Below are 25,002 nucleotides of genomic sequence, written 5' to 3'. Positions count from 1 at the left end.
GCATCAGTTCGTTCTCTGGTGGTCTCCCTGACTTCCAGTGTGCTCACTAGCATCTTGGGTGCCTGCAGAAAACAGCTTGAGGGGCCTGAAGGATACCCTAAGCTGAAGCGGAAAGGATCTGTAGTCCCAGTACTGGGGTGGAGGCAGAAGGATCAGGACGTCAAGGTCATCCTTGACAACACAATGAGTTTGAGGCCAGCCTGGGCTACATGAGACCCTGTATCAAGAAACAAAACGAGTGGCCACATGATCTTACCAAGTCTTCCTAGACTAGTAGAATCAGGGTCCTGCATGGTGGCTTCTATCTTGGGGTTCAATTATTGACATGTTATATGTAAGGGAAAGGGGGCCTGTACTTGAACTCTGCTCTCAACAAATAGCTTCTGAGATGGGAGGCCAAGCAGGTCAGGAATTCAGAATGATCAATAACTTAGGAGAGACAACCAGCTTATTCAGCTCAGAGGATTTGGGCCCAGTATTTGTGATGTTCTCACAGTGATGAAGGGTTGGTATGAGGGTGCAAAAAGAGCTGGGACTGCACAGTTCCAGTGTAGTGCAACCATTAGGACTACCCAACAAAGGAAGGGTCTGCCTTTAGGGAGTTAGTTCCTGGGGAGGTTGAAAAAAGCTAGGTTGGAACAGGGATGTAGGGGTGGGAGATGGTCAGGCTTGAGAGCACCTATCTGGCTGAAGGGAGCAGTCCAGGGCAGAATTGAAACCTGGTGAGGTTGACAGTGTGACTGTTGGTGTCAATTCTCCTAATAGAGGAAGATGTGTGGCTTAGGACCCCAGAAAACCCAAGCTGACAAATCCAGTACCATCCTGAATGTGACTGCTGCAGCGGGTCACAGTGCATTACCTGCATCTCCGTACAGGTGTCTGAATGGGCTGTTGTATCCTCATCACCTGTAACCTGTGTGTTGATGGTGAATGTATATGCATGTCAGTATGATCACAGTTCAATATAAACATGAATCTGTGAAGTTGAGTTCAATCATACCCACAGTTGCAATTTGGTTCATGGGAGTCTGGTTTGCTGAGGATCTAGAAGCCTTATACCACTACTTCCTGGACTCAGGACTGCAGGTGTGCTGCCCACATCTGAAGTAGCCATCCTCAGGAGAGGAGCCATAGGAGCAAGAGTTGTGTGCCCAGGTGACCAGGTCTCACCCAACACAGCCCAAGTGGACTTCTCCAGACCCTTCTGTAGCAGATGCTGCCTTCTGGGCACACAATAATTCAGTAATGCCAGATGGTCCTGGTATGTACTTACTGTGAACCCAGTTGACCACACAGCCACAGTCCAGCAGGTCTGCACTCTTGCCTTCAGTTGCCTTCAGTTTGTGTCCCGGATTGAAGGACTGGAAAACTAAGCCTGCCCTTCTGCCAGTCCCATCTATGACCCAGGCCACCTTAAAGGGAACACTTCATCTTCTCCACCGTCAAAGTGAGAATAGCAGCCTCACAGGAAACACCACACCTCTGTGACCTCTGGTCCTTGGTTTTGCTCCCTGCCTCTGAGGCTTCTGTGCTGCTTCCCTGGCCCCTCACCCTCGCTTCTGTCCTAGCACAGCTCTGTGACTCCAGTAGTTTCTCACAGCTCTCTAAGGATGCACGGACCACTGTGGCCCTTGCCCAGCTTCCAAGAAATAATGCCTGGTACCCACTGGATTGCTCTGCGCACCACTCTTTATTGCTACTGGGCCAGTCACCAGGTCCGGCCCGACCCGGCCCGGCCTGGCGAGGGAAGGTCCTGCTGACCTCCCCACGCTAACCGCTGAGCGGGTGGAGCTTAAGTCCCTGCTGTCCAGTGCTGGTCAAGGTCAAGGACGCAGAGCCCTCAGCGAGGGCGGCCAACGGGTGCACAGCTCTACTCTTTTGAGTCGCTGGCGTTGGGATCCTGGCAGAACTCGTCCATGAACTCGAGGAAGCGGCCCAACTTGGGCCGGCCGCCGCTCAGCGCGCGGCGGGTGGGCGGCCTTGGCGGCGGCGGCGGACCGACCCAGAACACGGTCCTCAGGGTGCTGTGCACCAGCTGCCGGTAGCGCGCACGGAACTCCTTGAGCAGCCGCTTGGCCTCCAGGTACTGCTTCTGGTTCACCAGGCCCTGCTCCGTGCGCCTGCGCAGCACTGCCCCTGCAGGGACGAGGGGACAGAGAGGCTCGCCAGTGTTCCCCAGCCCAAAGTACAGAGATCCAGAAAGTGGGCTGGTGGGTTCAGGAAGTCCAGCCCGACGGTGCGAAGTCACGATTTAATTCAGGTCCCTAAGGTGCCCGGTGACTTGGGCACTTCTCTGCTTCTCCCCAGGGCACACTGAGGATGTGCTCAAGCTTCCGGCTTCTCTCCCGCCTTCCCGCTTTCAACCAGCCCTCCCCGCTTCCCCCGGACCTTTCCCCACCAGACACCAGCCCAGTGGGAGAGGGGTGCCATACCCAGAGGGGCCTCAGTAACATTCCGAGCGTCCCGCATGCTAATAAGGATGTCATCCAGAAGCTGCGCTCGCGTCTTCCTTGGGGGTGGAACGGGAATCCTCCGGGTCTGGCAGAAGACAAAGGGTGCGATGCCAGATTTGTCACCTCATGCAGTGACACCAACAGGCAAGGAGCACTTGGAGCACAGGGAAACAGTCCTCAGGGGGGTCCCAAGGTGATAAGTCAGGTCTGTACTTGGGGAGTCCTCAGAGTTCACTCCTACAGAGTACTAGGTGCTTACCCACTTCTCCTTGGGGACATAGGGTTTTTGGAACGTGTCCAGCCTGGGCTTGGAGGAGCGGTAGAGGAGAGGCTGCTTCAGCATGTGATGCAAGGCGTGTGTATTCTTCTGGATGCCTGGGGGAAAAGGTTGAGGGAAGCAGCTGGGTGAAAGGACTCCAGGGCCCCTGGAAGAAAGCTGTCCCCAGAGCTCCCTAATCAGATCCACCTCCAGAAGGTCAAGGGAGCATGTACCGGTGGACCCAGAGCCTAATGTGGGAATAATTTTGGCCTCAAGGTGGGCCCTTAAGTTCCCAGAAAGCCTGCTGGAAGCCAGATCCTTTGGAAACAGATAATGTTGATCCATCAGACCAAAATGAAGGATAAGGGCTCAGGAGGAACACTGTCTCCACTGTGCCAAACCAGATAGGGAGCTGGGATGCTCTACCTGGGATTTATATTTGGCTGGCAAGAGCTCTGGAAACTAAATTTGTTTGTTCATCAACTTTTCCCACCAGCCACAGCTGCAGTGGCTTATGAAGGACAGGGAGCCTGCCATGCCCCAAGAGGCCTTTGACAGACATTCCCATGGAGGACAGAACCAGCCTTGGCCTGGGTTGAGGGGAGGACCCCAGTCCTCACATACCCTTTGGCTCCACAAAAGTGGGATCAGGCTTGGTTGTGAGCAGCTCCTCATAGCCCTGGTACTTGCTGGCAGTGGCGGCTGATGGCTGCTTCCTTGGAGTCCTCTTTGCCTCTCTGGGTACTGTCAGAGGCCTCCTTTGGTTCTTCTCCTTCACCTCTAACTCTTCCGTGTGGATAGTGGAGGGTGGCAGCTCATTCACCTGTGCCAGAAAAAAAGGCATTCACTCACTCCCTGCCACGTCCTAAAGTGGGCTCTTCACTGCCCGCAGTGCTGGGTCCCACTAAGGTAGGGGGCAGGTGGGACAGCGTCTATGGATCAAACACCTTTTGAATGCCCTAACAGAAGGAGGCAAGGTGGGTTTGGGCAGGCTCAGAGCCCTAACCTAGCCAGGAAGCTTTGCAGGAAGTGATTCCTCAGGCTGAGCCAAGACTTGAGGAGCCAGGAGAGCTGTCCCCAGGCAATATGGAAAGAGGGCTGGACTGCAAGCCTTGACAAAAGATGGCTGGCAGCAGCAGCCAAGGAACAGCATGCACAAGGTGCAGTCAGGAAAGAACCATGCGAGCTTGGAGAGTAACGTGAAGAGATGGGCAACCAGTGTGATGAGCAGGGCCCAGTGGGTGAGGGCCTTTCAGTGTCAAGCCAAGCCTGTTTCCTTCTATATTTTCCTTATCCTTGCTCTGATGGTCAGCCAGGAACATTTTAGTCTACTCAAATGGTTTTCATATGAGACAGGAAACTATTTCATCTAGGGAAGTTCCAGGGAACCCTGCCTATTCCTCCAGTCATAAATATACAGGTTGAACCACCCTTATCTGAAATGTGTGGGACCAGGAATGTTTTATGTTTTAGAATATTTACATGATAAGATACCTTGGCATGGGACCCAAGTCTATACACAAAATTTAATTGTGATATATATGTATATATATACACATATATATGTATATATAGCATACACATAGCCTGAAGGTAATCTTATGTATCTTACATAATTTTATGCATGAAACAAAGTTTCATGATATGAAATATTCCACTTGTGGTCATATTGGCTTGTGAAATTTCAGAATTTGGAGTATCTGGGATTTGAGACATTCACATTAGGGATGCTCAGCCTTTATTTCCCTCTCTCCACACCAGCCTTCTGCTGTACTTACCGGATATTCATGGTTCCAACACCTTCCATTTTAATTCCTCCCCGTGCCCCATTTTATGCTGTCTCCTCTGCCCAGAATGCCCTTCCTACCCATACTTACACGTTAACTTCTACCCAGCCTGAGAAACCCTCCTGGTTTGGGACAGGCACCCCGCCCCCAACTTTCCTCCAGGCTCCAGTCCTGGTTTCCCTCAGGCCCAGTAGATATTAGAACTACTGCTCCTACCTAGCTTTCCCAATAGACTGTAAGCATGAAGTTCAGTGACCTTTAGCAGAGAGCCAGAAGCAATGACAAGCCTCTCTGAAAACTGGTCTACACCATACCCCAGCCAGACCTGAGATGCTGTCCATGTCACAGGACCATGAGTATCCTGCATAACCTCTGATCAGGAGGGATCTGAAAGCTGCACTGTCTTCTGATCTCCCGACCTGCTCTGGACTTGCTCCCAGCTGTCGACTGCAGTGCAGTCAGCCCAGGCTCTGCAGGAGTCTGTGGGCACTGCAGAAGGGGTGGAGGCAGCTGGGGACGGGCATAACCTCTGATCAGGAGGGATCTGAAAGCTGCACTGTCTTCTGATCTCCCGACCTGCTCTGGACTTGCTCCCAGCTGTCGACTGCAGTGCAGTCAGCCCAGGCTCTGCAGGAGTCTGTGGGCACTGCAGAAGGGGTGGAGGCAGCTGGGGACGGGCACCTGGGTCAGGAAGATGGACTCCACGCTCTTGATATCTTCATCTGATGGGTGCTCTGGGCTGAAGATGCCAGCTATGTCACTTGGACAGGATGTGGTCTCCTCACTGTGCACCGTGGAGTCAGTGCAGATGGGAGGCACTGGCATGAAGGTCTGGTGAGATGGGGTAGGGCCTTCTGGGCCCTCCGTGTTCAACAGTGCCTCATGAGAGGTGCTTTCAGCAGGGGTCAGCTCCTCAGCCCCTGGCTCTGGCTCTGGCATCTCCCTTGGGGGAGGCTCATCTGTGGTCATGCTCAGGTGATGGGGCATCAGAAATTTCTTCCTGACCTTGGGGATGTGAGTTTTCACCTGTTATGGGAGAAAATCTGAGTTGGTTTTGTTCTGTAGTCTGGAGCCTATCCCGGGCTTAACCAGCCTTGGGAAGCTTGTATATTGGTGGGAGCACTCAGGAGAGGTGTGAGGCCAAACAAACAATGTACCCTACACAAGACATAGCTTTTATTTACACCTCAAAATTACCCAAGGGAGAGGCCAGCAAGATAGTTCAGCAGGTAAAAGTACTTGCTACCAAGTCTGATAACGAGAGTTTGATTCCCAGGACCCACATGGCGGAAGGACAGAACTGACTCCCACAGGTTGTCCTCTCATCTCTTCATGGGTTCTCTGGCATACATGTGCATGCACACACATATAAGTAAAGAAAATTCAAAAATTACCTAAGGAATACTTAGCTTTGTTTTATAAATTAAAAACTGGAATGCAGAGAGCTTAAAATGACTTGTCCAAGATATCACAGTCTGATGCAATGGCAAAGCTTGGACCATCTGACGAGAGGCCTGGGCTGTGGGCCTGGGCTGCATCCCTGACCCTCATTCTGCTCTCTGAGGCATTGCTCTTTCAGATCAGGTTTATCAGAATGTCACTTACTTTCCTCAGGGACTCCTTGGAGGCAGTAAGGTATAGCCCTGCATTTCCTGGAAGGAACAGCACCTTCAGGGCCCACGTGTGTACCTTATAGAAAGCTCCAAAAGGAAAGTGTCTCTTGGGGCTCAGGAGCAAGGATGATCTGTCCTGTGGAACTACTTGGTCCCCTTAACTGGCAATGCCTGTCACCATTCCACATCTCCTTGCCAGGGGCTGCACATGCTCAGTTCCCCTCAGCCATGGAGTTCTTCCCCCTCCCTTTTATGTGTTGGAGTGTTCCTGTTCTTTGTCACAGGATCCCTCCACTTCCTCCTTGTGAACAGGGCTGAGCCCTCCTGCCTTTCCTGTATTGGACCCAACACCTAGGGAGTAAGAAGGATGACTCCATTATAAAATAAATTTCATTTTACGAAGATCTTTCCTTTTCGAAAAGGAAAGGGGATAAAGTCTGTGTTTTGAATCAAAGCCTAAAGGGTGTGAGTCTTTTTCAAGATGTACGCCACAGGGCTGGAGAGATGGCCCAGTGGTTGAGAGCACTGCTATCCCCAGGAGGCCTCAGGTCTAAGCCATGCTCTTGAGTCAAGGAGTGGGTGCTTGCCTAGATCAACACAGCTCTGCTTTGCTTCTCAACTGGCAGTTGGTACTCGTGTTTATTCATGTCTTCATTACTCAGAACTCTGGATGGGAGGAGGGGTGAGGAGGCCCCTGAACCCCAACACTAATTCCATCTGGTAGGCTACTGTGCCTTTCTGAGCCTCATCTGCCATGAGGATTGAGGGACAGCAGAGGTGTGAGTGCTCCATGGAGTACCAGCCATGGTGCTCTGTAAAGGGACAGGTCTGTACCAGTATCCAGCTCCCTCGGATTCTGCCCCATCCCTAGATGGAGGATGGACAGGGCTGTGGTAGACCTTCAGAAAAGGAACAGATGGGGAAAATGATGGAAATTTAGGGATTTCTATTTCTGACTTTAAAACCCTTGCTCTGCTCCTGTGAGAGCCTGACAAGAGCTGGGCTAAGCTTAAGAAGAGCTTGGTTGGACAGAAGCAGCCACAGAGCAGATGGCAAGAGATGTCAGTATCTACCTTTGGGGCTCACCAGCAATGTCTAAGTCAGGAGACAGGAGTTTTTACAGAGATGTTTGAAATTTACTCACATCAGGAGGGTAATACTAGGTTATGCCCCCCTTAAAGGCAAGTCTAAGAACCCCAGAGTCAATGAGAAAAAGCACCTCGCCTGTACTAGGAGGCCCTGGCACTGCAGCGACTAAACTTGAGAACCTGTGCTGGCAAGGGCTTGGGGTCTGTCAGGTATCTTCCTGTCTCCTTTCATCCAGTCCTTTCTGCAGCTCTGCAGGGCTCTGCTGAGAGACCTAAAGCTCAGAGATCAAAACTCTTGCCAAGGTCAGGCAGCTACAGAAAGTGACAGAACCAGGCCTATCCTGGGTCTTCTAACTTCAAGAATGATTTCTCTTCACCCCTCTGGGCTTTAGTTTCTCTGTAAAATTAGGGACCGCCAAGGCTCTCCCCTCCTCTTGTGGGGCCCCTCTGTGCCATCCTCCCCTGCTTCTATCTGTATTTAACAGAGTAAGGAAAGGAGAAAGTACTGTACCCAATGGAGAGGTTCCAGGTGTTGTTGGGGAGAGCCTCTCTCTTGCCCATGTTAGTGCACATGTTAAAACAGATTCCACTTCCCCTGGGGACAGGTCCTATTGGAAGACTTACCTTCCGGGATTCCTTCCGAGGCATCAAAATATGATGCTTAGCTTTTACTGGTTTCTTTCGAATTAAATGGATCCCCAGATGCTCCTGGAGGAAGCTCTTTAGCAGTGGAGGGATCCCTAGTGCCAGGATGGAAAAATAAGATGACTGTTAGCTAATATTTCCATGGGCTTTCTATATGCCAAGCACTGTTCAAATTGTTTTGCCTGTATTAATGTGACTGTAATTCTCTTAAAAGTCCTAGGAAATAGGTACCATGTTATTCCTAGTCCATAAGCAAGAAAAGTGATACACTGAGTCTAAGGAATCAGAGTGAAGCAAAGCTTGTCACAAAAGGCCCAGGACACCAATGCACCTCCAGCTGCTAGATCATGGACTGAAGACAGAGGACTCAGCTCACAGACTGCTGAGGCAGGGGCAGCCCTGCAGCTGGGCCTACCCCAGATGGGAAATGGGCATGAGGCCACACAAACCTGTTCTGCAAATCAGGGTATAGCTTAAAGAGCTCATGTAAGATCTAGAGGATTCAGTATTCTGAACTCTCTGGCTGAGTGACCTTGGACAGATCATGAACCTCTGTGAGCTTCAGTTTCCACCGAAGTCCGTGGGGAGAATGCTGCCTGCCTGCCCTGGCTGCTATCTGGATGAGCAGGTGCAGAACAAATGCTCAGCAACTGGCTGTGCTCTCCATCCCTCAGGGTACCATGAGCTCTCCCCACCCCAGCAAGAGGCAAGCATGAGGGTGCCAGGGCTGCTCCTTGGGCACCAGGTTAGGAGATAGACCCGTAACCCCATACCTCGTGTGTGGACCACCAGAGGGTTGTTGTGGAAGATGAGCTCACAGAGAGAGGGGAAAAGAGCTGCTGGTAGAACAGCATCTTCCTTTGCAATCTGGAACAAGTACAGGGGAGGTGTTAAGTTGGTGCACCCCTCACTCCACTCAGGCACATCACATAGCAGAGCTAGATGCCGCCTAGCAAGGGCATGAGGCTGTGGAACAGACATGGCAGTGACTCAGTGTAGCCAGCGCCTTGTCTCTGCATCATCACTACCACCTGCTCAGGCCCAGAACATCTTGCCCTCCTGTCTACAGATTCTATCACCATTGCTTCATCTTTGAGAGTTAAGAATTGGCTGATAAAATAATCAGAACAAATGTCGGGAGCATCTGCCTCACAGAGAGCCTGGAAGATTGGCAGGGAACTGACTTTGACTCTGAATTTGATTTGTCTTTTTCAAGGCAAATCTGTGCACGCCCAAGCAGTTTGTCAGCAGCACTCCTGAGGACTTCTTTTCTGAGACTAGTCCTAGGTACTGATGTAGGAAGTGAGGGAAATCAGAGGGCAGGAACCCATTTGTCCATGGGATAAGATGAGCCCTGGTAAGGGATGCCTCATGGCTGGCTGGGGCCAGGGCTACTGTGAGCCTGTGTAGCTAGCTTCTAAGTGGTAGCCTATTGGCTAAGCCAGACTCTGAAGGGCCAAAATTGCATAATAATCATTGTTGGGTAGAGTAGCTGAAATGTGTGGGGACCTTGTTGGGGAGGCATCTATTAGCAGGGTAGCAGAATCAGAACCATTGATATATGAGGAGCCAGGAGTGGAACAGTGGCCTCTCAGACCTCTGGACACACTGAAGAGATAGGGCTGGATGCAGGGCCAGAGAAGGCACAGAGGTGCACAGCTGGAAGGGAGAGGGCAGACACTTCAGTTTAGCCACTGGAGTCTTACTGGACTGCAGTGAGGCAGCTGTTGTCTCATTCACTGTCACCCACTCAGTTAACATGAATAACTACCATGTGCCAGGCACTATGCTATGAGTCAGCAAAACAGATACAATGCCTTCCCTCAGGAACACCAGTGAGAAACAAGCACCAGACACACAGAAATACCTAGAGAAAATAGATCTACAACATGGTAAATACCACAGAAGAGGTACATCAAGTCCTGGGGATGTGACTTAATAGGAGAACTAAGAGCAGGTGTCCTTGAGATCTGGAGGAGGTATGGCAGAGATAATTCTGTATTAACCTAAACCATTTCCTCTACCCCCAACACACAGCCAGATGATACCTCCTAGCTTCTAGGCTGATGCTGTGGTGATGTGACTGTGGTCTAGCCAGTGCTATGTGGGTAGAAGTGATCAATGCTCCTTTCTGAAGCACAGGAAGACCTGCATATCCTGTACTTCCTTCATCTCCTTCCTTACTCAGCCATCTACCCAATGCTCAGGACCCAGTAAGGTTCTCATTATTCCTAATGAGGACAACAGGATTATAGCCTGAGGGGCCCTGGGTCTCTGAATGACCATGTGGAAGGTTGCCTGGAGTATCCACCGGATCTTGTAAGAGCAAGAAACAAACTTTGAATGTGGTCAGTGGTTGAGATGCCACTGCTTGCTGTACCAGCTATTACTCTAATGCAGAAAGAGGGATTCCCCATGACTCTTAGCGGAATGTAAAGGACAGTGTGAATCAAACAGAAAAGATGGGTGTCTGATGGGAAATGAGGCTGGAGATGTAAGTAGGAGCCAGACTAACGCTAACGATTCAGGTCCTGGGGAAGCCATCAGACTGAGTTTAGAAACACAAGGACCTGAATTGGGCATGACCTCGTGATGACTTAGATATGGAGAAGGAAAGTACGTGTCAAGGATGGCCTCCAGGTTCTGAGTAACTGAGAGGATGATGGGACTCTCAGGAAACGGGGACAAGGGAAGAACACAGAACTTGAAGATGATCAGCAAGTCACTTTGGACATGAGTGCTGGAAGAGACTTCAAGATTTCCAAGTAGAGATGTCAAGTAGGCAGTTGGACACATTGGCCTGCAACACAGGAGAGGTCTGCGTGAAAGTTACAAATTTGGGGGTCACTGTTCATGGGCCAATGGGTATCAGAGGTAATCCCTAGGGAAAGGATGCAGGGTGAGAGAAGGAATGAGGAGAGCCCCTGGGGGAGCCTAGTACTTGCTCTTCTAGACCACAGGATGGTAAGCCTTCTTGTTCAGAGCCAGCTTTAACAGTGTTGGGACACAAAGAGTCTCTGTCCAATGACTCAGTCGTGCTGTTACAGCGTCAATGCAGCCCTGGACAATTTGTCGTCAGGCAGGCAGAGTATATCTTTTACAATAAACTTTTATTTATGAACTCTGAAATCTGAATTTCCTATCATTTTAAGATGTCATGAAATGTCCTTTTTTTTTTCTTTTTGAGCTCAGTCGTGCTGTTACAGCGTCAATGCAGCCCTGGACAATTTGTCGTCAGGCAGGCAGAGTATATCTTTTACAATAAACTTTTATTTATGAACTCTGAAATCTGAATTTCCTATCATTTTAAGATGTCATGAAATGTCCTTTTTTTTTTTCTTTTTGAGACAGATTCTGTCTCCCAGTAGCCCCAGCCCCAGCTGTCCTAGAACTCACTATGTAGACCAGGCTGGCCTTGAACTCACAAAGATCTGCCTGCCTCTGCTTCCCATGTGCTGGGATTAAAAGCATGTGCCACCACGCCTGGTGAAATATCCTTGATTTAATTTTTTCAATCACCTTGAAAGTGTAAAAAACATTCTTAGTATATAGGTTGGTTGTATCAAGATCAGGAGCTGACAAATCCAGCCATCTATTTAGTTTTCAACAGAAACTTTCTTTTGTTTTCACAGTGCCTTTTGTGCTACAGAAGCAGAGCTGAGTAGCTATAACAGAGTGAAATATCATCTGGACTTGTGTTTTTAAAAGTTTACTGGGCTTGGGGATGTGGCTCAGTGGTAGAACACTTGCCTAGCATGCATGAGGCTCAAGGTTTAATCAGCAATACTGAAAAAAAAATACAAAAAATGTTTATTAACTTATGCTCTAGAGAAGGATTAAGGAGGCATCCCCAGAGGTGCCTGTGGTGTGTGTAATGGTGGCCCAAGAGGGCACAAACCCTCTGTGGGAAAATCAGGTACTAAGAGACAATCACTACGGATGAGAGATAGAAACTTGATTTTGGTCAAGATGCAAGATCCGTTTATAATTAAAATAGGGAGGAAGTTGACTGATTCCCCAGGCATGTGTATCCTGTGTCCTGTGATATGAAGGCCTAGCTAAAAGCCATGGACTTGGGGTTCTGGTTGATATGGAAAGCCAAATCTGGCTAACCTATTCCCAATGAGGTATGTTCAACACCCCTGAGGACACAGTCAGGTTCTAGTGATAATTTTAGATTTCTGTCCAATCTCCTTAGGTTAAAGACAATATAACAGTCAGTTAAATCTACAAGCTAAATAAATATTGGTTTAAAAAATTAAGTAAAAGTGACTGTTTTGGTTTTTGTTATATTTTATTTTCATTTTATGTGTACAAGTGTTTTGCCTGCATGTACATAAGTGTACCATGTGCATGCAGTAGCCATAGATGCCAGAAAAGGGAGTCAGATTCCCTGGAACTGGAGTTACAGACAGCTGTTAGCTGCCATGTATGTGCTATGAACTGAACCCAGGTCTTCTTCAAGAGCAGCCAATGTTCTCAATCATGGACCCATCTCTCCAGCCCCACTATCTTGCTTTTGACACATTTCTAAGTGAATATTCTAGATTAGAAGTTCTGGTTGAAAGCAGAATTGGTTTAAAAGTTTGTGTCTCTGATAAATCAAACACTAATGTTAACACATGTAGCTGTGTTCCTTGGCATGATAAAAACATCATTCATGAAACAGACTTACTGAGCTCCTGTCACATATCAGATAATAATCTATATGCCAAGGATACAGATATAGGTAAAAAACAAAAACAAAAAAAACTCTAGCACTCAAACAAAATGTATTCTGGTAGTATATAACTTGTAGCTGACCAAAAGGTAGTTAACTGTTATAAAGAAAAATGACATTCAAAAACTCATGTGAAGATGCAGAAAACAGAAAGAGCACTGCTCCAACCGTAACAGCAAGAAAAAGCCCAACAGGGCTGGAGAGGTGGCTCGGCAGTTAAGAGCACTGACTGCTCTTGCAGAGGATCCAGGTTCAATTCCCAGCGCCAAGACAGATGCCAACAACTCCAGTTCCAGGGGCTCTGACGCCCTCTTCTGACCTCTGCAGGCACTGCACGACATGGATGCACTTAGATACATGTAGCCAATACACTCATACTCATAAAAAGACCAGAAAAAAGAAAGAAGGAAAGAAAGAAGGAAAGAAAAGAAAGAAGAAAGAAAGAAAGAAAGAAAGAAAGAAAGAAAGAAAGAAAGAAAGAAAGAAAGGAAAAAGTTTAACAATCAACAGTCACAATCTTTCCTGAAGCCAGGAGAGAGCTACTGTCTCAGGGTCTCAGGGTAGTCCCATGGGCAGAACCCTAAGGAAGGCAAGGCATCTCCAAGGAGAGGATCACTCTGGCTCACCTATGGCAGGAGCTAGGGCATCATATTCCTTTAAGAAGAAATCAGCTAATTTTTAAATGGATTGGTAAAGGACAAATGTGGCCTAGAGCAAGGCATTGGGACTCCAGAGAGGTATGGCTACATGCACGGGGTACTGCAGAAAGCTTCTGCATGGTGTGGTGTGGCCTGGTATATCACAGCATGGGCTCCTCCAGCATGGGCCTGGAGGTCAGCAGTTATCCTTGTGGAAGCAGCAGTGGTCTCCCAGGCCTTCTCCCTGGGGAACAGACACCCTCTGTTGCCAAAGAAGAAAAGCACACCCCCCCCCACCTCCAGCCCTGGCATGGCATCTGGGAGAGGGAGAAATGTCACTGCTACTCTGGGTCCTGTACAGCAGATGTTTTCTGCTCCCATAGGAGTGGGAGGGGAAGGGCCACTGAGAAGGGCCATCGTGGAGGTGTGGGGCCCAGGGCTGCCCAAGACCAGAGCTGGAGCTCACCTCAGGTCCCTACCTCAGGCTAGAAAGCCCAAGGAACAAGCAACAGCAGTCTATTGTGGGGCAGGAATGTGAGTGGAGATGAAGCTGAGATGCAGGTGCACAGGGAAGGTGGGAAGCTGAGGATGGGAACAGCAGGAAACAGCCTGGCAGCCTGGTAAGGACCAACCTGCTGTGCTCTGAAAGGGATGCACTTTATATGTTCTAAAAGTGGTTGTCCTGCTAACAGACTTCAAATACCTGAAGCAAAGATGACAGAACTAAATGAAGGAAAAAATAAAATCACAGCCATGAGTGGATTTTTTCCTGCTCTTTTTGTGTGCGCATAGGAAATTAAAACAACTTACTTCTAAACAGCCCACTGGTCAGACAAAAATCACAGGAAAAACAACAACAACAAAATACCTTAACTGAATGAAAAGCACAGAAATTGAGGATATGGCTCAGTAGAACACATGCTTAGCATGCATGAGACCGTGGGTTTGCTCTCCAATACCAAAACATAAATAACTAAGGCTATATAGAAAATCAAATCATAGATACTGGACATAGGAAGAACATCTGATGCCTGTCCCATGGAGGTTTTTTGTTTTGTTTTGGTTGGTTTTTTTTTTTGGTCTTTTTGAGACAGGGTCTCCCTGTAGCCCCAGCTGTCCTGGAACTCACTATGTAGACCAGGCTGGCCTTGAACTCACAAAGATTCGCCTGCCTCTGCCTCCCAAGTGCTGGGATTAAAGGTGTGTGCCACCACGCCCGGCTCCCATGGAGTTTTTAATCTGCTGTTACAACCCCTTCCCATACACACTTACTTGACTAAATTCATTGATTTGAATCTTAGCTTAAACACCACTTTTCCTTGGTCAAATATTAAGTCAGACCACACATCACAGACTTACTTCGCAGTGCTGTGAATTTCTCCAGTGTCAGTCTTCTCTAAAGCTGACAAGCTCCAGAAGGGCAGGAAGCCAAGTCTTCTCTTTTTAAAATTATTTATTTTTATCTATATGAGCATTTTGCCTGCATGTATGTAAGTACACCTGTTCATGCAATCCCTGAGGCCAGAGGAGGGCATCAGATCCTCCTGGAAGTGGCGTTAAGGGCGGCTGTTAGCCACCATGTGGATACTGGGAACTGAACCTGGGTCCTCTGCAAGAGCAGCCAGTGCTCTTAACCATTGTGTCATCTCTCCAGTCCCAACTCTGCTTTTTTATTTTAGACAGGGTCTCTAAGCCAGGGCTAGCCCCAAACTCACGATGCAGCCAAGGATGACTGATATTTTGATTCTCCTGCCACTATCTCCCAAGTGCTGGGATCATAGACACATGGACCACCATACCTGTTTTATGCCATGCTGGGTAACAAACTCAGAGTCCCATATGTGCAAGGCAAGCTCCACCAACCAAGCTACATCCCAAGCCCTCAAGTCTTTCTTTCCATACCTGTATATATACCCAATGCCTCGTACACAAGCTGACACCAGGTAAGTACCTAATAATACCTTCCCTGCCCTGAGAAGAGGACCCATGGCTATAATGTAGGCAAGGAAAGGCCTGACTTCAGGCCAGAGCGTCCTCATCTCCTCCTCCCATCTCTGCCCCTAAGGAAACAGCAGAAAGGCACTCACCTTGTTGTAGGCCAGGCTAAGGTATCTCAGCTCTGGGAAGGGTGGGGCCAGCGTCTGGTTCCTTGCCTTCAGTGACTTCACAGGAAGAATCTCGAATATGGGAGGAAGTGAACATACCTTGGTTGTCTTAGAAAGAAGGAAGAAACAACGTCAGAGTCAGTGTCCTAATGATAAAGACGGTGAGGCTGGAAACAGCCAAACACCCTTCCTAAGGCACAGAATGAAAGAGACATCTGGGGTCATAAAGGCCCAGAATTCTGACTCCAAGTTCTCTGAGGTCACATAAGCTAATTCTCTAGCATTCAGAGTTCCAGGTTCAAGTTCTCAGAGGCCACGGAACATTACAGCACTGCCGCAGACACCAGAGGCTCCAGCCTCATGTCCCATCCTTGCCCTACAGCAGCCTTAGCACTGGCTGCCCCTTTTGTGCAGCTGGGCTAACGTTTCTGCAGAAGGCAGAGGAACTGTCCTTTATATGAAACTGTTGTTAGATATAATCCTTTTTTGAGGTTTGATATATTCTAGATCTAGAAATTTACTGAAGCTGAATAGGTTGGTATGAGAACTCCCAAAATGTATAGCTAGTTGGTCACAGTGTGGATAGTTTGCTGTCCTTCCTACTCCCCATGGCTAACAGGTGTCTTAGGAACTCTGCCCCTAAACTTGATCTTAAACTCTTGGGTGACTAGAGTCAGAATTGTGCTGCAGCATTAGCCTGCCCTTCTGATGTGTTTTGACAGAATGTGGCCAGAGTGGCACGTTTGAATTTGAGAATCTTGTAATTTTTTCTCCCTCTCCTGAAATCTGTATATCACCAGGCTTTAAAGAAGGCCAGGATGCAAAGATGACACACAGAGAGGCCAGGACATGCCATATCCACTGGAGCTCACTCAGTTCCCAACTAGTTTTGGTGGCAAAACTGGCAAAACCACTTTGCTAGCTCAACATTTAGAGAAATAAGAAATTTCTAGTGTTTGAAGTCAGTGGCTGTTGGGTCTGCTGTGCAGCAATGGTTAACTGGCACAGCTTCTTATACAGTTCTGTAAGGAGGCAACGTATTAAGCTACCTCCTAAGGGTGTGAGTTGGTTAGATGTAGAGTGCACATCTTGCTGCCAATTGATGTATCAACACTTAGCTTATATGGATCAGTCTCCTTGAGCTTGGTTAGTGAGCTCTACCCTGAGATAAAAGCCAGTCTTCTAGGCTGACAGTATCAAGCATCTCAGCCTTTGACAGCAAGGGCTGGATCTGGGAAGTAGTGTATCTGACAAGAACTTTCTCACTTTTTGAGGCTTTTGTGAGAGAACTTGGTGGGTTTCATCCTGGTAGCAGTCTTCCCAGTTTTATCACTTGAGGTAGCAGCTGTTACCACACTGTGCTGAACAGCATCTGAGGACAATGGGAACGAGACTGTGTACTGATGAGGTCAGGGCCTGTTCAGTCTCCTCCCTCCACACCACCACATCTCCAGTGATCAGTGCAGGGCCTTAGGATTTCTTGGTGTGACCTAGGGAAATGTCTCACAGCTCTATTAACTTACTCAGTTTTGTCTATTAAAACTAATGTTCTGGTCATTATTTTCTAAGTAATCAGTATAACTATTCACATAGCATTTACACTGTATTAGGTATTATAAGTAATCTAGAGGAAGTTGAGAGTGTAGCTCAGTGGTACAACACCTGCTGTTATTTGGGCAAGACCTTGGGTCTAATCCCCAGGGCAACAAACAGATAAAGAATGTAAAGCAGGCAGTTCTTCCTACCTCTGAGGTTGAAAATCCAGGGTAAGATGAGAACACAACCTCTGAAACAGAAAAGGAGACAGAGGAAAGACTGGTCAGAGCACGGACTGAGCCTGGAGAGGCCATGTCCGCATCCGTTCCCCAGCGTGCACACAGGTGCCTCTGCATGCTGTCAGGCTGCGCCGAGCAGAAAGCTAATAAGCTGTTTTGGAAGGAAGACAGAAAAGAGAGCCCATTAGAGGATTTGGAAATGATCTGAGTGCTCAGAAATGAAACATGTTCAGGCAGTGAAGTCAGCAAGGACAGTCAGTACATGGAAGAGGGCACACAATGTTCTCATCCTTGGGACCACCAGGAGTCCATCAAGGGGCTGTAGGGAATGGAGTAGAGCATTTGTGGGACTGGGCACTGTTTGGGCAGCACTCTCCCTAACCTGGTGCCTGGGACACCTTTCTCACACTTACCACTTCGGATGAGAAAGGTCACATGAAAATAAACCCTAAGAGCAGGTGCCATAAACAGTTCTGGATGAGGGTCTGCAAGGGATTTGGGATAGGTTTATGCAATGAACAGTCAGTCTGTCCGGGGATGGGCCTGCTAGCCTCTGACAACTGGGCAGTATGAGAGGGCATCTGCGCAGCTAGAACAGCAGAAAGGCAGTCACCTTGAAGAAGAAGGCTCCCTTGCTCTCTCTGCTTCCGTGGCTTTCCCAAGTGCTGTGATTCCCGTGAGTGTCCACAGAGTCAAGCTTCTTTACGAGTCCATTCAGCACATTTTCCACTTTCATAAACTAGCCTAACGCTGACCCATTTAACAGTGTCCTCTCTTCAAAGATCTTTGTCTTTGCTCCCCGAGGCTGGCTGAGCACACAGATACCAACCACCGAGCAGTACCTCGTCCTGTCCTCACAAGCCTAAGTTTTAGGTCTGGGGTCTGAAAAGCCCCTCCTCAAAGTTTCTAACTTTTCTCAATTCCAACTTCATCCCACAAAGAAAACCCCAGCCTCTGGGGGCTTCATGGTATTTTCTTCCAATAGCCAAGAAATAAAATAATAGAAAACAGAGACTTGAATACTCCTGAACTCATTTTACAAGGAAAGCATAACCTTGATTGTCAGTCCTCATGGGAACACTGTAACAAAGGAAGATATTACCCCACTTCATCTCCTAAACACGGATGCAAAAACCCTCCACAAAATGCCAGCAAATTCAATTCTGTGACCATTGAGACCAAGGGGAGTTTATCCTGGGAATGCAAGACTGGTTTACCATTTGAAAATCCATATTAATTGCTCATATTAACAGACTGAAGAGAAATCACATAATCATCTCAACAGATGTAAAAAATCATTTAATAAAATTCAACATTGATTTAAACACACAAAACTCTCAGTCAACTAGGAATATAAGGCTTCTTTAATGATATAAGGCACCTATAAGAATATATACAGCTAATTTATGATTTTGAAATACTGAACATTTGCCTCTGAAGGTTGTCATCACTTCTTTCAACACTGTTCTACCTTAGCAAATAATACAATAAAAAGTGCTAAGAGATATTAAGACTTGAAAAGAGGGGATAAAATGGCTGTCATATACAGATCATGACATGAAGACAGATATTTCAGAAGATTCTGTAAATGACTAGATATAATAAGTGAACTGAGAAACATCACTGGATACAGGTCCAATATGTCTAGGTACTGGCAATATGTAAGTAGAAATGAAATACTAAAGGTGCTACCATTGATAACAGCATGAAAAGAGATCAACTACCTATGGATAAATCTAATGATGACATGCATGGTCTCAGCCTTGAAGACAGCAAAGCATCCTGAGAGGAACTTTAAAAAAAGGCCTGAGAACTAATGTGTGCGTGCGTGCATGCATGTGTGTTTGTGTGTGTGTGTGTGTGTGTGTGTGTGTGTTGGAAAACTCATTATAAAGATGATTCTTTACCTTGACCTATACAGTCAGTGCCCTTCCAATCACATTCCAGTGGAACTGTGTATAGAAATTGATAAGCTAATTCTCAAACTTATATGGAAATGCAAAGACCTTTAGTAGAGCCACAGCACATCTTAAGGACAACCCAGAGAACTTCACTAGCATGTGACAAGCCTTGTTAGAAAGCTACAGAGTTGTATACAGCTTTAATTATGTAAAGGTATGTTCCCTCCAGTCCAATTTCCTCTAGGACTTTTAATATAAATGCATATTGGATTTTTATCAAAGGCCTTTTCTGCATCCATTAAGATGACCATGTGACTTTTGTCTTTAAGTCCATTTTTGTGATTTATTACATTTATTGACTTATATTGAACCATCCATGCATCTCTGGAATAAAGCTGACTTGATCATGGTGGATCATCTTTTTGATGTGTGTCTGTATGTGGTTTGAGAATACTTTGTTAAGAATCTTTGAATCTATGTTCATTAAGGATATGGGCCTTTAGTTTTCTTTCTTTGTTGTGTCTTTACCTGGTTTGGGACTCCTATATTAAACGTCTCCTACCCATGGCTCAGGGACCATTGTGGAAAAGGGGGTGGAAAGACTGTAAGAGCCAGGGTTGGTACATGAACATAAGGAAACAGAGGCTTTCAGACCTCTGGAAACTTGCTCATATGAACTTACAGCAATGGTGTTAGCATGCATAAGACCCATACTGACTCAATCAGACAAAAACCCAGCAAAGAACTGGGGAGATGGTTGGTAACTAGTTACTGCTGGGTGAGGGAGAGCTGATCTTCTTTAAGGGAGTGACTCTAGATAGGCTGACTAGACTCCAGTGGATGAACATGCACTGAGGGACATCTGGGACAAATGTTTGACCAGATAGGCCTTAACATACATGACAGAATGCATGAAATCTGGTGGAGAGGGGGTATGGGGGATTGCAGATGGGGGAGAGGATCTAAATATGATTGAGATATATTTTATGAAATGCACAAAAACTCAGTAAAAAATATACATTTTTAAAAAAGGAAAAAGGAGCTGGGCGTGGTGGTGCATGCCTTTAATCCCAGCACTTGGGAGGCAGAGGCAGGTGGATCTTGTGAGTTCAAGGTCAGCCTGGTCTACATAGTGAGTTCCAGGGCAGCTGGGGCTACAGAGAGTCCCTGTCTCAAAAATACCAAAAAAAAAAAAAAGGAAGGTACTGTGCTTTTCACTTCTGGTATAATTTCAGTTTGGGGGGGGTAGCAGGATATGGGGGAGTGGAATATGTCAAAGTATATTATGTATTTGTAGGCAAAGTCTTATGTAACCCTCTAGAGTGAAATAAAAATAAATGAACGTCCTCACAGAGAACTTGTGGAAGGAAGCAGACCCGTGGTGTGACCAGGCTCAGGGCCGGGTGGACATCTCTGCTGTGCAAATGAGCTGCAGCAGGGGCCCCTGCCCTGAAGTGTATTCAAGGCGGATTCCTAGGTCATGCCATGTAGTGCAAATGATGAAGAGAGACCACTGGCTGGCTCTGACAAGGGAGGCCCATGGGAAGAATTCCTACAAAAACCACCCAAACTACAGCAATTCAGACACATACACTGTTAGCCGACTGAGGCTCCTACTCAGTGGGGAAAAGAATCTTTCCATTAATGGTGCTGGGCTGAAGAATATACTTATAAAAGGCAAACTTTGACTCTGCCTCATATAATACATGCAAATTAATCCTATGTAGATCATTGATCACAACAGAAAATCAGTAACAAAAAAAGGTTTTAGAAGAAAATTGAAAAGATATCTTCAAAACCTTGAGATAGGCGTCAAATTCTTAAGTGGGAAAGAAAAGTCTCTGACATAAAATGTTGATGAATTAGATTTAATTAAAAGAACTTCTCTTTGGAGCTAGAGAGATGGCTCAGCGGTTAAGAATACTGGTTGCTCTTGCAGAAGACCCAACATGGCAGCTAAGAACTGTCTGTAACTCCTGTCCCAGGGGATCTGACAGTCTCTTCTCACTTTCACAGGCATTGCACGACATGGGTGCATTACCTACATGCAGGCAATACATACATACACATAAAATAAAAATAATAAAAAAAATTTTAAAAAAGAACTGTTCATCAAAAGTCATCATTAAGAATATTGTTTTAGCCTGGCATGGTGGCACATGCTTGTAGTCCCAGAACTTGGGAGGCAGAGGCAGGCAGATCTCTGTGAGTTCAAGGCCAGCCTGGTCTCCTTAGTGAGTTCCAGGACAGCTGGGGCTACAGGGAGACCCTGTCTCAAAAAGACAAAAAAAAAAAAAAGAATATTGTTTTAAAATGTGGTCTGGGGTATAGCTCAGTTGATAAAGTAAAAGTCTAGCATGCATGAGCCCCTAGGTTTGATACCCAGAATCACACACACACACACACACACACACACACACACACACGAATCTGAAAAACACAAGCCCCATGCTAGGAGATTTCTGTAATTTACATATCTAGAAAGGATTTTTGTCCAGGATTATAAAGAACACAGACAAATTAAGAAAAAGGCATATTCCAATTTAAAGATAGCGGGGCTGGAGAGAAGGCTCAGCAGTTAAGGGCACTGACTGCTCTTGCAGAGGAACTGGGTTCAATTCCCAGCACCCACATGGTGGCTACGGACCATCCTTAACTCCAGTTCCAGGGAAATGTGAAGCCCTCTTCTGACCTCCGTGGCATTGCATGACATGGATGCACTCAGATACATGCAGGCAATACACTCATACACATAAAATAAAAATTAAATAAAATATTTTTTAAAAAGATAGCAGAAAGACTTGCATAGTAATTGCCAAAACAGAACATCAATGTGACCAAAGATACATGAAAGGATGCTCAACATCCCTGATTATTTGAGTGATGCGAATTAAAACCACAATGCAATGCCAGCGAAACAGCTGAACTGACTTTGCAAGCATCTGAGAGTAACTGGGAATCTCTCCCTCCTCAGAGCAGGACTGAACAAGGGTACAGTCCTACTGGGAAAGTGGCAGATAGTATTCACTAGTGTCATCATACTTGGAGATCTGTGACCAACAAGTCCACTATTCCCCAAAGAAACAAGAACTTGTGTCCACCGAAGGATAAGTAAGAGGATGCTCACAGCAACTTCATCTATAATGGCCCCAAACCAGTGATAATGTTTTATCAACAGTAAAATGGGGAAATAAAACTGTGGTATAAAAGGAGTGAATAAAATCAGTGAAAAAAACTGTGCTACTAATAAACACATTGATATTAAAAAATCCACCAACGCAGCACTGAGTGTAATAAACTAGACATGAAAGAGTCCATATTATACAAGTGTGTCCATGAACTTCAAAGTAGGCAAAATGAATTTAGGGTGACAGTCAGATGCTAGCATTCTTGAAGAAGTACTGGTTAGGGGGGTCGCACTGGGACACTGGGAATGTTCTGGATTGCAGTACAAACAGTGGTAAAAGAGTTTATTTAAAAATTCAAGCTTTCGATACTTTAGCTGATGTAAGGTGGTAGAAACACAGTAATAGATAACTAGATCTGTGGACTAGCAACAAAACACATAGTATCATATATAACCATATATATTATAACCCAGAGATGGGCTTTAATACTAAGGGTATTCTGGTCTGTGATGTGTTAACCTTTCTTTCCTTTTTGACTCTGCAAGTTGTATGTGGGAATGATTCTGTGAACTGTGGCACCATCCGGAGAACATATTGGGAACCAGCCTAACAGGATGGGCAGACAGGCAACCTAGAACCAAAGCAGGATGAAAAGCTGGAAGCCTGAGGAAATGGTATGCCACAGAATCAGCCTTATCTGGAAAGCCTGACTTCTGAGTTTCTCATTATTTGAGATTAGGAAAAATGATCTATTTTGAGTTGGATTTCAAAAGCATCTTATCTGATAGAACAGGCTAGGGAGTCACTGACACAGTCAAGTCACTAAATCATTCAATCTGAACACAGCAGCTCCCAGGGAGTCAGACTTTTCAGGATAAACCACCAGATGTGTCCTGCATGGAGCAAGCATCAGGAACAAGGGACACAGCTCACCTGTGCGGTTGACATCCTTTTTCATGGGCAGTACAGTATAATTCGGTCGCTCCTCAGGGGCCTCAAACATCCACATGCAGGGCTGCAGCTCTTTCTGGGGACCTGCCCCATCACCAGCCCAGTGGCCTGATCCATCACGGAGCTGAACCTGCTGTAGGTATGGGATCTGGAAAATCTTGTTTTGGTCCAGGCTTAACTTCTTCAGTCTTCAGTTAAAGAAAGTGAATACAGAATCACGACAGTCATTACATCTTGAGGGTACTACCAAGAAATTTAGGGAAAAAACATAGACTCAGACATGTACACCTGTCATATGACCTTGCACCTGTGACTTAACCATGTCAGGGATGCAATGGCCCTATCTCTTAATGAGGATAATGTTTACTAACCTTTCAAGGTTCTGGTGAAGACCAAATGAGAAAGTATGTAAATGGCCAGGCACAAAGGAATATTTAGAGCTGAAGTTAAGCTGATTTCTAGGGATCATCATCAAACATGCAGAACTCAGCAGCTAAAATTTTCTGTTTCTGTTTTGAGGTGAAGTGTTTACCTCCTTTCTCAGGGTCAGGATGCTACCTTGAGTAATATCAAATCCTACACATGATCAGAAATATCCCTATGAATGCCCTATTTTGTGACAAGCTAAAGTTCAGAGAGAAGTGACTTGCTCAAGACCACACTGCAGAGTTAAGTGGTGGATCTGGGACTTCACCCCCAGCTCTGTGTGTGTGTGTGTGTGTGTGTGTGTGTGTGTGTGTGTGTGCACGCGCGCACTGTGCTGGTGTTGGATAGTGCAGAAGGGGGCTGTGGCATTACCTCCTGAACCCAGCCAAGCTGGCAAAGCAGTTGGGATTGGACAGTTTGTTGTCATCCAGCATCAGGGTTTCCAGTGCAGGGAACCTCAGGATGTACTTCTTGCTTGTCAGCGGCGTCACAGATGCCTCCCTGTGGGTGCAGAGATCTCAGGTACTGAGCAAGGGTGGAGAATGAGTTCCACCATTCTCAGAAAGAAATAGAGGACAGGGAATTGGCTAGGAGGACTAACCAGCTTGGGAATTCCTCTAGTACCCATGAGAAGTCTGTGTAGAAAGGGGTAGTAGGTGTAACTCCCTGCCACTGACCCATTCCCTGAGCCCTGCTTATCCATACAGGCCACTGCATGGAGAAAGTCTGTACAGATCGCTCATATGGTTGGGGCTGTGCTCATGGATGACACCAGGGTAAATAAGGCAAGACTGAACTGTAGGGAGCATGACGCAAGGGGAACACTACACGGTTTGGGGCAAAGGCAGATTCCTGGGTGCATTTTGTCACCCATCCTGAGGACTAGTAACTGTGGAAACATCATGCCCTTGGCCTGGACCATGACTATACCACCAAGGTCTCTCTGAGGAGTTCCAGGAACACCCGAGAGTGGGACTGAAGAGCCTGAGGTCCCACACTCCACAGGTGGGTAGGAAGAGGTGGCATTTTAGGTATGACTGTGACCTCATGCTTCCAAGTGGATGAGCCTGGGTTACTCTACAAACACATGGGCTGATGACTCAGATCACAGTTTCATCCCTCCCTGCATGTTCCATTCCATCTATACACCAAAACAAAAACACTTGTGACATACACAGACACACAGCCCTGGGTATGAGCTATAAGCACACATAAGCAAGAAGGAAATAAATATTTCTTTAAAGCCCACTTCATTCCTGGGATGGTGACAGGGCACTTCATGTGTTATTTCAGAATATCAGTGGGAAAGGTATTATTTACCTGCTTTTCAAATCAGGAAACTCAAGCTCAGAGCAACTTGCTTTATTTAAAGCTCATAGCTAGAAAGTAGCAGAGCTCAAATCAGAACCTAGTTCTGCCTGACTCAAGAACCCAGACCCTTTCCACTCCCCACTGGCCTCCTCTTCCTGTCACATCTTTAAGTCCCAACTGGCTTAGAAGGGTGAGGAGATGG

At 46.7% G+C, this 25,002-nt stretch overlaps 1 protein-coding gene across 5 annotated transcripts in view; it reads right to left on the bottom strand.

Moving 5' to 3' along the window:
* Positions 1-1,315: 1,315 nt before the first annotated feature.
* Xrra1 (X-ray radiation resistance associated 1) overlaps positions 1,316-25,002 on the bottom strand; it is a 76,938-nt gene continuing 53,251 nt past the window's right edge. For all 5 annotated transcript variants that reach the window (XM_008844254.3, XM_029568889.1, XM_029568888.1 and 2 more), the window contains 11 exons: positions 23,862-23,990; positions 23,046-23,251; positions 17,054-17,094; positions 15,291-15,416; positions 8,619-8,712; positions 7,825-7,940; positions 5,181-5,525; positions 3,337-3,535; positions 2,713-2,828; positions 2,433-2,538; positions 1,316-2,136 (listed from right to left, as the gene is read on the bottom strand). In XM_008844254.3, the coding sequence (XP_008842476.1) occupies positions 1,871-2,136; positions 2,433-2,538; positions 2,713-2,828; positions 3,337-3,535; positions 5,181-5,525; positions 7,825-7,940; positions 8,619-8,712; positions 15,291-15,416; positions 17,054-17,094; positions 23,046-23,251; positions 23,862-23,990 (1,744 nt within the window). In that variant the 3' untranslated portion in view covers positions 1,316-1,870. The remainder of the gene's footprint in view (positions 2,137-2,432; positions 2,539-2,712; positions 2,829-3,336; positions 3,536-5,180; positions 5,526-7,824; positions 7,941-8,618; positions 8,713-15,290; positions 15,417-17,053; positions 17,095-23,045; positions 23,252-23,861; positions 23,991-25,002) is intronic.

The sequence above is a fragment of the Nannospalax galili genome, unplaced genomic scaffold (genome assembly GCF_000622305.1).
Source record: "Nannospalax galili isolate Female #2095 unplaced genomic scaffold, S.galili_v1.0 scaffold278, whole genome shotgun sequence".
Taxonomy (NCBI): Eukaryota; Metazoa; Chordata; class Mammalia; order Rodentia; family Spalacidae; genus Nannospalax; species Nannospalax galili.
Note: the sequence above shows the minus strand (reverse complement) of the source record. Positions and strands in the feature narration are given on the sequence as shown.